General features: G+C 39.2%; 1 protein-coding gene across 1 annotated transcript in view; it reads right to left on the minus strand.

Annotated features, from left to right (window-relative positions):
* sema3fa (sema domain, immunoglobulin domain (Ig), short basic domain, secreted, (semaphorin) 3Fa) overlaps positions 1-17052 on the minus strand; it is a 164743-nt gene that overhangs the window by 16821 nt on the left and 130870 nt on the right. The window contains 4 exon segments of the mRNA XM_034166334.1: positions 6436-6553; positions 10154-10293; positions 12715-12834; positions 15695-15788. Coding sequence (XP_034022225.1) covers positions 6436-6553; positions 10154-10293; positions 12715-12834; positions 15695-15788 — 472 coding nt within the window.

A 17052-nucleotide genomic window follows, 5' to 3' on the forward strand; every position in this document is an offset into this window, starting at 1 on the left:
GAAAAAGCAGCAAAGTAAATGAGCACAATGGCAAGGCATAATTCAGATTTATATTTTAATACATAAGGATTTTTTATCCAGGCATGTATGGGTTCATTAGAGCTTTTATCAGCTTGAATACAACTACAAGGCTTCATTTATAAAAATCCATCGAGAATTATGATGGACAGGAAAAAAACATCACAGTAAATGAACAGAATGGCATATTTTCACCAATTTCCACACTTTACATAAAACATTTTTTTTCTACCCAGACATGTATGGGTTCATTAGAAAGAGCAATTAAAGGGCTTTAAAACAAGCCTACTTTTATTAAAATCTGTTTACAAATAACGACAATAGAGAGAAGAAAAGCAGCACAGTTTGTCATAATTTTCCCAAATTTCTGCATTTTACATAAAAGTTTTTTTTTTTCACCCACACATGCATAGGTTCATTAGAAAGAGCTTTCAAATAGCTTTAAAACAAGCCTACATTTATTAAAATCCATTAAGAAATAAGGACGCTAGTGCAAAAAAAGCTGTCAGTTTATTATTGATGATCGGCACATCTCCACCCTTAGTGATGACGCCTTCCTGTCCTGAGCGACGCTAATAGATTGAGGTGCGCACGTCCATTCCAGTCTATATTTCCATGGCAGAAACCACTGATCTCAACAAAATGGATTGGTACAGAAACCACTGATCTGTACAAAACAAACGTGTCACAGGACTGCTCATTTATTGAGCAGTTTTCTGAAGAAAAATCCTTGGAAATGTTTTCTGTTGTTTGTTACCTCAGAATTCTGATTACTGTTAAAATTTTAGAACACTTGTAATTAAAATAGCTAAATAAATCAATAAATGGTTCTTTAGAAACCTTTCATCTGTAAATTAAACCACCTGTTATTTCAGATTAGATAATTTCTTGTTTAACATAAGGAACCTTGGACATTTATTTTTAGACAAAATAACATGGAAATTTGTAAATTCTTTAAGTCTGGTAGATTATTTATATCTCATTTCAACCAGAAAAACAGACACTGTAAATAAATACAAATGGTTATTGTAAATGCAACAGGAAATAATTTAACAATGACTGCAGTGATTGTAAAGTAGGATTCTGTGACATAAACCTCATGATGAATTTTTTTAATGGTCATTTCAACTTGTAATTTCGCCACAATATGGAATGCCTTAATGTTGTTATCAGGACAGAGTTATCATTTCTAAAATATGAATTTGAGCACAATAATTGGAGAGCTTCTACTTGTGCAAATGTCTTTTGACTTTAATTCGTGGACATTTTTAATGATCCGTTCATTTGTTGTTAAAATATAAAATGAAACAGCTTTTTAAAAAAAATAGAGTTTTGCCAGTAATCTACAGATGTCTCTTGAGCTTGAGTCCGTTGGCTGTTGGATAGTGCAGTTTTAAAATGACTGGAATTGGTAAGTGACATACTCTCCAGTATTAGTTGCATGGTTGTCTTCATACTATACTTTTGTGCCACTGACTTGGCCTACAATGTTTTTGTCATGGGTTGCAAAGGTTTCTGCAAAGTAAAGCATCTACCATATTTTCATTGTTGTATGTGAATTTTCTGGGAGCTAGCTTCTGTCCTTCAGCCCAGCTGCTGTTTTAATGGAACTTAACGTATACTAATACTAGCTTGTTATCCTGGGTAGGTTTCCTTATGGACCACAAAGCCTACAGGTTCCAGTCCCCCGTCTGGACCTGATGATGGACTGTCAACTTTAACAGAGATTGTGGTAGGAGGCGTGAGGCTCTGCAGCCAGTGCATGCTCATGTAGACCAGTGTGTTCTGTTTTGTTTTTGTTTATGCGTCTAAACTGTACACAAACAACGTGGGACCATGCGGATTATATGAAGGGTGAATCTTGCAGCTGCTGAATTTGGCAGTACAGGCTCATATCCGGTACTAAATAGAGGGAGGAAAAGTGAACTCTTGCAATATACTTAGTTGGGAGGCAATAATCTGCTCCTTATTATTGTTAAGAGAACTTTTCTTTCTTAATAACAAGGAGCCACAGTCACTTTTTTTTTGTTTTGTTTTTGAGTGACTGTGACTTAAAGTTGTCTTATTTACTGTTAAACAATACACAGTAGAATAGAATAGAATAGGCTTTATTGTCATTGTACAAGTGATACAATGAAATTGCAGTAGCTTGCATATGATACTTTTGGCTGGATTTAAACATAGTTTATTCCTGGTTTATGACCTGATTAAATTTCTTGTTAAATTAGGTTTTCAGATGCCAAAAAATAAATGTATTTGATCTTTGTATTTTTAATCACTCTTTTAGATTTACTGTTGTATACTGTATTTTGCAATTGGTGCAATTTACTTACTTACATTCTGACACATTTCTCACATTTATAGTGGCAAATATAGAATATAAATGATCAGATGGAAAGTATAGATCTATTTGTTGTTATGGTGTTAAAAATGTTAATAACCGGGGGCGCATACGCACGGGGTTGATGACGGGCAAAAAACAGTCTACCCACTTCAAAAATGTAGACTACACCACTGCTACCCAGCATGGTATCATCTGGAGTTTAAGCACATTAAAAAGGATGCTGAGGGCAAAGCATCTCCCTGTCGTGAGGATGACAGTTTAGGTCATACTATTGAGGGCTCAATTAAAAGTAAAAGTGCGCACATTTTATTAATTTGAGTGCTCAATTAAAGGAAAATGTGAGCAGGTTTTATTAATTCGAGGGCTCGATTAAAAGAAAACGTGCACACATTTTATTAATTCGAGGGTTCGATTAAAGGAAAACGTGCGCACGTTTTATTAGTTCGAGGGCTCAATTAAAGGAAAATGTGCACATGAATTATCACGGCCATTAAAACGTGCGCACAAATTATCATGGCCAAGAAAATGTGTGCACGTTTTATTAATTTGAGAGCATGTTTTATGAATTTGTGGGCTCAATTAAAGGAAAACGTGCGCACGAATTACCATGGCCAGAAAAAAATATCACTTTAAATGACCTCTCCTGGGTTTCGTAGGAAACACTGCGACAGGGTGTAAAGAGTTTTCATTTCTCACTAATACTGTATATACTATGATATACAAAGATCTATTTTGAAGTGGAGCCACATAGAAAGGTGGATCCAGGATTTTTTCAATTTATAAGAATAATGGGCAAGAGATGGGTACCTGTTAGAACACTTCAAGTGAAGAATACACTCTCCAAGTGCTGTTCTAAAGTCACAGAATAATCTGACACACCACAAAAACAATAAACACATTTATGTCTCACAATGTGGCAATGTTAATGTGAAAAGTTGCATAAACCTGTAAAATCATAATATTTGATATATTAAAAAAAATCTTCTTAAATCCCAAACTATAAAAATGACTTTAATGTCTGCACACTACAGAAGAAAAGACTTTTGGAAGACAACGTAGAAATCCATAAACCATCTGACGCCACTTTGACAGAACTCTTGGCTGCAGAAGGACAAAGGAGGAATAAATCAGCAGAGAGCTGGAACACGGTGAATCATTCTAACTTCTGTTTCTGATGTGTCAAAGTGTTTGAGGTGTGCACTGAGACTGCTGTAGGTATCTACAAAGAGTGTTAAATAAGGAAACTCGAGGCTATAAAAATTACAAAATAAGACTGAATAAAGAATACGTACATTCTGGCTGATAACACAAAAGAAAAGTGTTTTTTCCTTCAGTAAAGGCAACATTATTATTACCAACATATGAGTTCTGATTTTTTCACTTTAGAATTGTTTTATGTCTTTAAGTGTTTTCTCCTCTATCTTTAGTTTCCTACTCCACTAAAATACTAAAGTATGCCTTAGTATTAAATCATGGTATACAAAAATAAGAATAAATTTCATATTGTACATTTTTTTATGTTAGCACCAAGTACCGCAGCAATTTCCTAATGTTGTGAACTTGTTCACTCATTGGCAATAAAACTTTTCTGATTCTGATTTACTGTGACTTAGAAAAACAACATGGTCTGTCTTCCTAGGGAACAAAGTGAAACAACCAGAATCAGATGCAAAGCCCTTGATATAAAGACCTTGAAGCTCTGGAGAAATTATTAGTGAAATAGATTTTCAAAGCACTTTACAGTGATGCCTCACATCAGGAATTTTTGAAGGACATTTGGACACCCCAACAGGAATCAAACCACAAACCCTTCATTTAATGGGCGCCTGGTTTTGCGTTGCAGTAACACACTGTGCAGTTATTCCAGTTTTGCCAAAAGAGATTTCCTCTTGTTGCCTTTGACGCCTGCTTGACTTTGGTTGGTTGAGGCTCAGTTGATACAGCTAGAGTTCAAGAGGCAAAAATATAGGCTTTCACTATGCCATTACTCACCACCAAATCATCAAAGACCCAAGATATTTGGTATATAAGTTCATTTTACAACCCACTGGCATGAGTTCAGAGGGCACTGACCTGGACCTACTTTTTCTGGGTCAAATCAGGGAGGACACCAATGTCAGCAAGAGCCCAAAACCTGTGCTTCTATTCTACAGAACCAATTCAGCAGGAGCAACTGGTCCAGAGTTCTTGTTAGAATTGGCATATGCTGAAGTATAATTTACTAATGAATGTTAAGTAACACTGGCAAAACCAAGAGAGTATACCAGTTTAATTTACAAAAATTTCTGTGTGGAAAATGTTACCAAGCTTTTTTTTTTTTTTTTTTGTCTTCAACTAAAAAACTAGAGCGTAGAATGCAAACCTCCACCAACACTAGTTTCCAATTCCACAAAATTTTACCTAGGAAATTTTTTTCAAGGTCAAACTGCTGTTAGAAGTTGCTTTTCATAAGCTAAATTCAATGTGATCAAATGTCAGGAGTTTGTATTTAGTTCATGTACTTGAATCAAAGTTTTTTTTGTGGTGGTGTCAGGTTTTTTTTTCCAACTTTTTCAGTTTCTGAATTTTTCAGATCATTTTCACAGAACATTGGTTATCTCTATATGCACAATTTGTCATTGCTTTTTGGCACTTGGTTTCTGACTGATAACTGGAAGACAAACAGGCATAAAATTGGAACCTCCATCCAATTTACGAGAGTGATTGAGGCACTTTTGTTGGAGATATAATGCAAAATGTCCATCAAATGGGCTTTTCAATATCAAATTCAAATGTCCACACAAATCCATTAAATTTCAACGGCCACAAAATCTGCAAGTTTGATCTGGATCAGATCTGGATCAAACTTTGCCAGTCGATAAAGGAAAACATCCTACATAACACTCTCAAATATGAAAGAGATTTGATCTTTTTTGACAGAGTTAGGAATTTATGAACATTTTTCAATGTTTAAGATAGGGATTTTTCCAATTTTCCAAGATTTTTCTGACTCTGACCTTTGACCTTGAAAGTGAATCAGTTGTTGCCTATCAGGATATGAATCTTCAGTAAAACTTTCACAAAGATATATGAAAGATTGTGGGCTCCAGGCTGTTCACAAACAGAGAGAAAAACAGACAAATAAACAAACAAACGGGGGCGAACACACAGAGATACTGTAAGAGTCTTATTGCTGAATCAACCAGTTGTCATAATTTTTAACAATGCTGCAAATCTCTCTGTAATCTCGTGAGTCTTGTCAGTGATGAACGATCTATGTACGAATCATATGACTGATGGACGTTCACTGCTGGATTATCCCGTTTGCACGTACACTACTCTGTCTTTTTGCATGAAAGAAACAATACTGCACTGATCAGTTGTGATTAAAAGATGGGTAATACAAGAGTCACGTTGAAGATCATTGGAAAATAATCAAAACTGTTGCCTGTACACTCATGCGCAGTCTCCCTGCAAAAGAAAACTCCTGAATGCTGGTTTTGTGTCCATGTAGTTCATAAGATAATGTTACCGTCCATCTCTGCAAGAATCTGTGAGGATGTGGGTTAATCCTGTGCACCGAACAACTACAACATCATGGCAAAAGTATGCAAAGCAGTACAAAATGGATGGGAAGGTTACAACAGAGAAAAATGGTTTAATACTGAATCTGTCAACAAGAAGTGCAACTGTAGACCTTGTTTTACATTATCGTGGTTACTCAGTCACAGAAGAATTTTCAGTCTCCATCTGTCAGGTTTTTCTGTCAGGTCATGGATGTATTCACTAGATATCTCACACTAACTCCAAGCAGATGCATAATGTGCTCTCAGAGTGGCAGGAAACAATCTGTATAAACACCCTGCTAAGCATTTTATGGCAGTTTACTGTCCTTGGAAGGGAAAAAAAAGAAGTTTTCTAAAGTTGAAGTTGTGACAGTGTTTAGATCTCAGAGTGCAAATGAACAACAGGTGGTGGAAGACACGCTGAAAAATGTCCTCCACACACGACACGCATGGAGATGGGATCTGGAGATGAAAGGGAGCACTACAGACGGAGGAGAGAATCTTTAGGAGACAAACAATAATTCAAACTCACTCAGTCATCAAAGTGTGTCTCGATGCCGTCGGCTCCAGGCACGGAGCAGATCAGACGAGCCTTTAGAAACGTGCTCCATTTGTTGACCAGACAGCAGTGTCCGCCGTCATCGTTCTGCAAGACCGAGAAACACAGGAGGCCTCAACACACTCCGACAAAACCTGACAAACTGAGACAAAATAACTGCCCCGGATCTGTTGTTTTTGGGTCTGTATGAATAAAGATCAGCTCTGCGTCTCGGCTTGGCTCATCTGTTGGCGAGGTCAGCTAACATCTACTGCTGCTGAGGGAAAGAATCAAGTCTCACCGTGATTCATGTGCTGCAACGCAACACATTTACACAATCCAAAGATAGAAACCTAACTGTCTAATTAACACCATGTGGGGAATTTTTACAGCTTCTCGTGGACTTTGTTAAAAGGGTAACATATTTTAACATCCTTCAGACTTATATTTGTAGTATTGTGTATTTTAAAGTAAGTCCTGTAATTCGGCTGGTCCTTTTTTTGCTCTCGGGGTTGCCACAGCAAATCCAGGGTGGATCTGCATGTTGAATTGGCACTAGTTCTGTGCCGGATGTCCTTCCTGATGGAACTCCACATTACATGGAGAAATGTGGCAGGGGTGGGGTTTGAACCAGGAACCTTCTGCACTGAAACCAAGTGCACTAACCACTTGGCCAGTGGCCCTAATATTTGAATAAAGTTAGTTTCTGTTTCAGTCAGACCATCATTATTTGAAATACCTCACTAGACTGTTTAGTATAACATTTATGGGAACAATTAACTCTGTTTACATTTTTTTTTTTTTAAATCTGTGTGGTATTGTTACTGCAGCATTACTGGCATACGTTCAGTTTTCTTTTGCTTTATATTGCTTTTTTGTTTGTTTGTTTGTTTTACAGCCCTTTACTGACATTAACATTTTGGCATTCACCTCTACGGTGAGACTGGGTGATTGTTCTCTTTTTAGTTTGCCCATTTATTTGTCATTCAGCAGCATTTTGTCAAAGGACTACAGGCAGGCAGAATTCTGACATTTATCCCATAAGATCTTTGTAAAACAAGAATGACAAACTCAATAACAATGAGACCAAAAGACACCAGTTTCTCGATGTTAAAGAAATTGAAGACACTAGTAATAATTAAATACTGAGGAGCAGATTTGCTCAACTGTCATAATTTGACAAAAGCTCGTCTCACGCACAAGACGTGCGCATGACGTTTAGAGGTGCATGTAGCAATCGCCACCCAACTCGCTACTAACCGCCACAAACGTGTCATGATGTCACACGGTTGCTGTCACTCAGCACTCAAGTTCACTCGTCACACGGTTTCCCCTTATATGCCAGTAACTCTGCACGCACATGTCGTCTGTGTGACAAGCTGGAAAGCACCAGGTTGTTCAGAAACTCCAAATGGAGATAAAATTGATAAAATACCGACCAGGAAGCAGCAGATGATGCACTACTTTAAATGTCACTGATTGGCACGCACACACAGCTGTCACAGAGTGCAGACACATGCCGGCAATTGCCAGTAGCAGTAGTGAGTGCCGACATGTGCTTGTGAGTATAACACACCAATGGTTGCTACCAACATGTCACACACACACACACACACACACACACACACACACACACACACACACACACACCACACACACACCCACACACACACACACCACACACACACACACACACAACACACACACACACACACACACACACACACACACACACACACACCTTCTGTGTGACAGCAGCTAAACTCTTCTATACCTTTTGGACTGGTCTGCAAGAAACAAGCAGATGTAAAAACACAGAACTTCAGCCCACTTGTATGAGTTGGGGTGTTTCCTAATTTGTAGCACTGGTACATTTATATAAATGTGATTAATGTTCTTGTAAATAAATGAAATGACATCCAACTGGTCTTGGAGCAGTGATGAATTCTGATTTGTAGAATTTTCAAATGGAACAGCAATTTGGAGCCCAATCTTGATAATCTATAAGGCACCCCTGTTGTATGGTCTACAACAGGGGTGCTTAAGTTCAGTCCTCGAGATCTACCTTCCTGACACTCTTAGTTGTCTCCCTGTTCCAACACACCTGAATCCAATGAAAGGCTCATTAAAAGCCTGCTATCACATATTTCATTTGATTCAGGTGTGTTGGAACAGGGAGACAACTAAGAGTGTCAGGAAGGTAGATCTCGAGGACCAAACTTGGGCACCCCTGGTCTATAACATATAATGTAAGCCCATTTGGAGCAAAATTTCCTGTATAATTTCCTGTATTGTTTATTGTGTCGATAGCACAGCCCAAGCAGATGGTCACCCCTTTGAGTCTTGTCTTCTTGAGGTTTCTTTCTCAAATCATCAGAGGGAGTTTTTCCTTAACACTGTCACCCGTGTGCTTGCTCTGGGGGTTGGTAAGGTTAGATCTTACTTGTGTGAAGCACCTTGAGGGCAACTTTGTTGTGATTGGTGCAATATAAATGAAAATAAATTGAAAAAATTTGAAAAATTTGGGGCATGTCCAACTCCATTTTGGTATTTATATACTGCGTAATTTGAATGTAAAATACGGTTCAAAGGGGTTGTATTTAGTTACTTATGTAGTCACATGGTCACCTGTCATTGCCTTTAAGAGACAGGTGCGTCAGCAGCTGGTGCATTGCTCTTTAGATTGTGATCCAAGAGGTAAGAGGTTTTATGGTGAGAGAACTGTTTTTGCATGCAAGGCTTCAAAGCTAGAGAGCAGGAGAAGCAGGCAGTCATCTACCACAGCTCCCTGAGGTGAAGTATTTGAGCACCTCCTTCATCCTGCTCTGACTACCAGTTCTCCTACACATCCCATCAAGCACAGACAGACGCAACCCCACGCTCCCCAAGTTTTGTGGTAGTTTGATGCTCCAATGCTTATCTCCTGTGTGTACGTGCAGAGTGTACGTGCATCATGAGCCTGCCTATATCAGGCATATCTGTATAAATAGTACAAAAAACTCTGTACTCCACTTTTGAGCCAAATTTTGATAGTCTATTGTGCAGTCACTTTCTACTTCCTCGTGGTAGCAATGCACCGGCATTACACATTACCACACCCCATTTTAAGACCAACAAGCTGATGAGTGCAAGCAAACTTGCTATTTCAAGAAAAATAAGCGCTGGATGTGAAAATGACAACTGTGTCAGTTGAAAACAAACAATGACACTTGTCCTGCGCTGTGCTGGTGGAAGATACCGCCTTTTGTGTTACATGAGCACACAAACATACACGCAGGCGCACACACAGAACTGTTCTCAATACACCCGTGCTATAATTACACATTGTGTTTTATTCACTGAAAAACAATGGTCAAGGACGCACCACGACATCACTGAGTAAACAACTCCGGCTATGTATGGATGCGTATGCAAGCATAGATTGGGACGAAAATAAACTATAGCTCAAACACGTCTTGGAGAGGAATAAAAATGACAGAATGTTTTCCTAACTTGTCTGCTGAGGCAAACAGCAGAGTTTTTGTTTTAAGCCTGGTCGCTGGTTTGTGTTACAGAGCGGTAATTACTGATCATCACAGGGAACTTCCTCTCAGGCCCACAAAGAGGCTACGAAACAGACTTCAGCCTGTAACTAAGCATCATGGGGATACATAAACCTTTCACTTGTGGTGACCAACGTGAGGTTTGCTGACTGGTGTGATAACTCACCAGGCAGATCCGCCCAATCCTGGACTGGGTCAAGGGACTCTGGCCCATCTCAGAGGCTTTCTCCCGGAAGAAGAAGTAGAGTTTGTCATCATTCTTCTCAGCACTGTCTGGGATGAGGTGTGCATGGATGAATGTTGGATCTGTTAAAAAGAAATAAGAATGAGCGTAATTAACCAGTTTTATAGCACATCTCTTTACTTAGAGACACTGTTTGAACTCAGACTTATGTAGGAGGAATGAAAGCTAAATCCTAAGCTAGTAGGATTTAAGGGTGTTTATTAGCACAAAGTAACTTATAGTATTCCTAACCATTATGTCATTATTGTATAATTAATTACCTGCAATGATGAATTAATGTTTTTTTCTAAGACTGGAATGATCCTTTCATATGTAAATAGGAGTGGGCCTTCTCATTAGCCCACCATGTTGCACCACCTTCTTGATACAGTAGCTCAAAACTGACATACCTACTCCACCTTTTGGATTTTGCAATGTGGCTGAACAAAAAATAAGAAAAATCACTGGTGCTCCACTATACACTGTCTACTTGTTGCTTGTGCAGGCTAACAAGTTCGAAAACCCAAATTTTTGTGAAATGGAGCATCATACCTATTGCTTATCATAAAAGAAACCAAGGAAGGATAATCCTGGTCACCAAGAAAGCAAAAATATGAAGGGAAACAAAATCATGACAGGTGATGACATAATGCAATGTGCAACCTCACCACTAGATGATACTAATTCCAATACACTGTAGTCTTTACAGGTGATAAAGCTTGGACGCCAAACAAAACATACTTGATTATTGAAACCAGATGTTCATACATGATGGAAAAGTGGATTGATAGACCCGAATCTAGGACAGACCAGAAAACAATGCAAAATGACCCAAATTGTCATGCTAATCCAACACTTCCCATAATAATAGTAATATTACTATTACTAAACCAGGCCATGGTTTTTTTTTAAACAGTGCAATTTCTGGTTCATCTTTTGCTGGACCAATCTGGTTTTTGAACTGGTGTCAATTTATTCCCAAACTACAAACTCACTTCCTTTCTGCATTACAGAATTATAAGTTCAACGACAGGTATTGAGTTGTAGCTTTCTTGAGTATTCTATTACTCCCTTCCCTTTAGTACTAGACCTCGGTGTTTCCAACATCTTTAGTCTGCTGCTCAGAGAGTGTTGAGTGTGATTTGGTCAAAGTCTGGGAAGGATCCTTTGGCCTGATGTTGTTGTGATTTGGCCTGCATTAAATGAGCCAGATTTTACCAAAGTGGTCCCATGCCCTGAGATAAAGCAGTTATTTTGAATGCTCTCATTTAGAAATGAGATCAGATTCTTGGGTCCACTTAGATACTGCACATAGTGACACACAGACCAGACCTGGTTCACAATAAAGTTATTCAAATTAAGACTAATGCAAACCTCAAGGAGGAATCTGTTCATTAATCACACATATTTTATACTTCATGTCTGTATTTCCTGCTAAACTGACCAAAATAGTGGAAATACTAAATTAGAATTTTGAAATACGTCAGGCCCAAATAATTAACACGGTCTTAATGACACACAAACAAAGAGGGATAAGAGCACTGTGCTCAAACTAAATCCACCTCATTTTTTCTTCCCAGTGACAGTGTTCGATATGACATCTCACTGGCTGATTTACTGGGTCACTAAGCACTGGGTTCCTCTCCCTGCTGTGTCAGACCACATCCCAAATGGGGACAAACCAAAACCAGGAGCAGAGGAGGAAAACTAATGCCAGCTTAATGGGGGAAGGGGTCTATATGAGGGATTCCACATGGCTGATTAGCTGGACTCAGGTGTCCCAACTCAGCCTTCCACTACCATGGGACGGTTGTCAGGGCAACAGGGTTACAAGAGAAATCCAGGAGACACTTGGGGAGGCTGTGATTGATTTGGCTACATCCTCCAAAAAGCACCAAACCAGCATTTATAGCACTGTTCAGGTTCATTACTGAGTTTCATTACAGGCTACGCTGAATCAACATAGTAGTGATTTCCCTCTGCTACTGACCCAAGCTTTGCAGGTATGTAGACAAAAAAGGCCACACTGCATTTTATTTTTTGAGTCCAATTACCAGCTATGTAGAGCGTCTTGGAAAAATCAAGAGTGTAATAAACCTAAAAATGTAGCTTAGCACAAGGTCTATCAGGAATAGTCAGTTTTCAAAGCTTTCCTTTGGATTTGACTAATCAGTAACAACTGCACCTTTAATAGGAAACACCAGGCCCTCATTTTAGTCATCAGCTCACAAGCAATAGGAAATGTACATGTTATTTATAAATGACAGTTCTAACTGATCTTTCTGGTGTTTGCAGTTGCCAGCCAGAAATGCTTCCTCCTCCACTACCTTCTTTAACCATTTCTGGTCTCCTGAGTCTTAACGATAGAAATGGGTTGATGTGTGCACATCTTCATCTGATAATGCATGACCTATCACCTTTGTGAGCTCAGGAATAATTTGAAACAGGTTTTTAAAAAGAGAATAATTCAGACAGCAGAACAGCCCAGTGAGTTGAGACATTACCATTTAACCATCTAGAGTTGTACTGATCGGTCCTCATGGCTGTCTGCTTCCCGAGCGTACGGAAGATAGCACAGTCTGTTCCCATGAAGTCTATGTAGACCCCTGCATACAACTCTCCATCTGTCAGTCACACACAGGGAAGGAAGGTTTTTACAGAGGTAAAATCATGAATTCAGCTAGAGAACATTTACTGCAACTGATACATCATTGCATCATCAGGCCAAGGTTCCTTAAAATCACCCTGGTGGCACATCCAGCAGCTGTGGCTGATCAGAGTTGGACATTCGAAGTCTCTCTTGTGATTATAATTACTTTGTAATTTCCGCGAATACTAACAGAAGAGTGTCATAACATACCACAGGTAAATCATGCCAGTGGTGTGTGGAAGGTCACACCAGGGTTAAAGACATCTGACCTATAATTACGTTGTTTGAATTATGTCACCATCAGTAGGGCAACTTGAAAAGACACCTTAAAAATGTCAAATTTTTCCTGTAAATTTCACATGTTCTTGATTAATAATGTCAAAGGGATAGTTTAGACTAGTGGTCACCAGCGGCTGCAAAACAAAGATCACTTTTCATGTCAGAATAAAAACATGTCATCCATTTTTAATGTAGCAAAACATAGAACTTTATGCAATAAGCACCTCAGAAGATTTTTGACAACCACCAAAGACTTTTGACACATTTATTGTTAAGTAAATTAATTCAAGTGAAGCCAAAACAATGTATGTTACTTTCTACAAATCTGCACACTACTCTACTTTACATGGAGAACAACAGGGGTGGCCTTGCACCAAGAATCTTCTGTTTTGGAAGCAAGTGCACAAGCAACCTAGGCACCAACATCCTCATATACATATTTATGATGTTTCCTTGAGCTTTGTTACAAAAAGAAACAAAGTTTGTTTGTTTTTTAAACAATTTTAACTGCTATGTCAAGTAAATCTTTGAAAAAAGTTCATTTGGACAAAAAAGAAATTTGTAGTCGCTGGAAAATATCATTTTAAAATCTGCTCTCTGTCCACAGTCATTACGGTAATACCTCAACAGAGAGTCAAAGATCAGACGGTATTTTTGGTCACTTTCAGGAAAAATGTTTAATAAGCCAAAAATCTGTTCTTTACCCTCAGTGGTTAGGCTAGTTTTTCACTGACGCGTGACTGGTGGAGAGGAGGCAGAGACACGCAATCGCACAAAAACAGGCAAAAAGGTGATAACTATCTCATGTGGACTCTCACTGAGTTGGTCCTCCTGACACGTGCAAGCATGAGGATTGACTGTCTGCTGAATGCAGTCCGGAGTGGAGGCGAAAATTATAGCCAAAAATCGTACAAAACAAATTCACACAAAATCATACAAAACAAAACGGCCACAAAACATACTATGCGAGAGCCACCGACATGTTGCGCAGCACACACACGAAAGTCAAGCAGCACTGGCGCAGTCTTTGCAGGCACAACGATTTGCACATGAATACCACGCAGCACTCTCACAGATATTGAGTGGCTGAAATGGCTGCACGTTTGTGCACACAGTGCTCAGGATGGCTGGACTATCACACTGTTATTATGTGACAGAGGTTGTGAAAATTCCACCAACTTTAGGCAGAAAAAGCACTGAAAATAATAACAAATAAATAAAAAGAAGAAAAGCGTGAACAGCCCCTCACGGACTTACAGAATGATGTCCACTGAACTACGTCTCTCAAGTTCCATTGACATCCTCAGAGACAATGGAAAGAAAAACAATAAATCTGGATCGCCTCGTCCACATTGTCCACAGAGGTGTAGCCCGCTGTCCCTGCCGCCGGCCGGCAGCATTAGACTGCGGTCCTCGGTAAAATAAATAAATAAATAAAAGGAGAAAATCCGGCTTGTGCGCTCCTCTGTGGCCGGGCAAGATGCTGTGCACACCGTGCACATGTGCACAGCGGGTCGCCGCCAGCCAGCAGCATTAAACTTAATTTCTACTTCTGTCCTCAGAAAAATCAACATATAAATAAATAAACACAATGAAGCTGGTTCATGCAGCTCGTGCATCCAGCCCAGCACACGCGTGCACGTAGGGTGGGTGTCGGGTGACTGCAGAACACAAGGGAAACACTTCATAGGAGGAAAGCAATGACAGATTGTCGGAAAAGTGTTTCTCTCTGTGTGCTGTCTGCTGTGCATCAATGATTTTTAGCACACACGAGCATGATGAGTACCAGTTATGTGCACCCCTGCTTATAGACATGACCATGGCCACTGGCCTCCATATTTACTGCAACTGAGTTGGTTACACTGAATAATGAAAGCAGTTAAATGTACTAAAATATGTGAAATGGGGGGGAAAAAAACAAGCCACAACATCTGATCATGTTACCAGCCATGTATCAGTTATAAAAACACATATGAATGCGGTCAAAATTTGACATGCAAAAATAAACAGATTTGGACTGTTCTGCAGGAAACTGAGTGCCTGCATCGGCTGTATTGTAAACTGATGAGGAGATAAGTGAGAGGTGGAATAAACTCCTAATCCCGAAAACAGGAACTCCAGCTGCCTGTGTTGTGTTGCTGTGGCATGCCTCTGACTCTGCTACGCACACATGCACAGGTCAGGAGGTCAGTGACCAATAGCCAAGTGTGACCACCTGTAAGCTGCTGACAGCAACAGACCACCCACTGACTAAGAGCACAGCGAAAATGTACAGTGCACGATAAGAGCCGGCGCATTCCATCATCAGATGCAGAGAGGAATTTATTACACTGAGGACCTACAGTTACTGCTATGTTCTAGTAGGAAATAATATAATTCAATGATTTGCAGTCTAGCAGAGTTTACGTGGAAATAAATCATCCTTTCTGGCAGAAGCTGACTGGAAACCAGAGACATACTGCAGTTCTTCTGTGTTATCTTAGTTCATCATTTAAAGCTGCCCAAACATGTTTGCTGAAGGCAAACGGGAGGAAAAAAAAAGAGCAGGCACTTACTGATCAAAGCAGAGACGCTGTTCAATTTGGGGTCATAAGGACATTTGCCTTTCCCAGAATCCACTTTGCCAGGATCAAGACGGAAAATGTATTCCTAAAACAGAAGAGAATGAAGAAGAATGCCATCAATCACTGTGTAACTTTACCTTTTCACTGAGCGACAGATTTACTGTGATTGAAATATTTTTGTGTGTTTTGTGGTGGTGTCTTATTCTCAAAATGCAGACTGTGCAAGGCGCTTTTACTGAAGTCCCATGATACACCTTTTTAGTAAGCTAATGCATATCAAGATGTCTAAAAACAGATACTGAAGTTTATATCCAACACTACCAAAAAAATGAAATAAAATAAAATGCCAGGTCTCATTTGTGCTTGTTGCTTTAAATGGAAAGGAGCTGCACAGGCTGTGTGGGCGAAGTAAACAGATCAGACATGAGTCCAGACCCTATCCTCACAAAAATAATAATGCAGCAAAACCAATTCATCAGTTTCTGAATAGACAACCAGCCACTAAAATAATGCACATCTTCCATTTTTGACACATTTTATCTAAATAAGTGCACTTCATTAAGTACTATATTTGGTAAGAGCAGTCAATTGCACTGCAATATTTCACAACCAGTGAATACTTTTTGCTATACATTTGCTATATACTGCTGAGAGTGAAGATATTTGGGTCTGAGATTGAAAAATCAGTTCAGAATCTCTGTGTTTATTTTCCGACACATAAATGTGAGAGTCATGAAAAATAGTGTCTCTTGTGACTAACAGGTGTTTTTTTGTGGCCCAGATGTGTCCTGTTCTTGATATTTATCCCAGGAAATAAAAGCTGCCCATCTAATCTGTCTTCATCTTTTGAGTTCAAGCCCAAATGTCTTCATTGTGCAGTAAAAACAGATGAACTGACCTTGTTATACTTTCAGAGGGGACTGTATGAATATCTCTGGATGTATGTCAAGCAAGCGTAAGACAAACTGTTACGTGAATACATTTTTCTTGCAGGAGAGAGTTTTGCATGCATAGGGCATAAAATGAGAGCCGGTTAAGATGAAATTCCAAACCACATTTTACCATAAAAGATTGACAGAAACATTTTGCGCAATGACCACTTTAAAGTTACAATAGTGTGTTGGAGCCATGAGGACATAACTGACTTTTTCACATTTCTGCTGGACCTGCTGAGGGGAACAAAATACACACAAAGCCAGTTATTACTTTGTTGGAAAGCTGGAGGAAAATGCTGGGAGATATCCAAAACTCATCCACCATGCTTCTGATGTTAGTATTCTTAAGAGAGCTCATTATCCCACAGTGCAAGAGGACATCTTGAAAAGATCTGTCAGCACTGAGCCTGTGCC

Source organism: Thalassophryne amazonica, chromosome 3 (assembly GCF_902500255.1).
Source record: "Thalassophryne amazonica chromosome 3, fThaAma1.1, whole genome shotgun sequence".
In the NCBI taxonomy this organism is placed as follows: Eukaryota; Metazoa; Chordata; class Actinopteri; order Batrachoidiformes; family Batrachoididae; genus Thalassophryne; species Thalassophryne amazonica.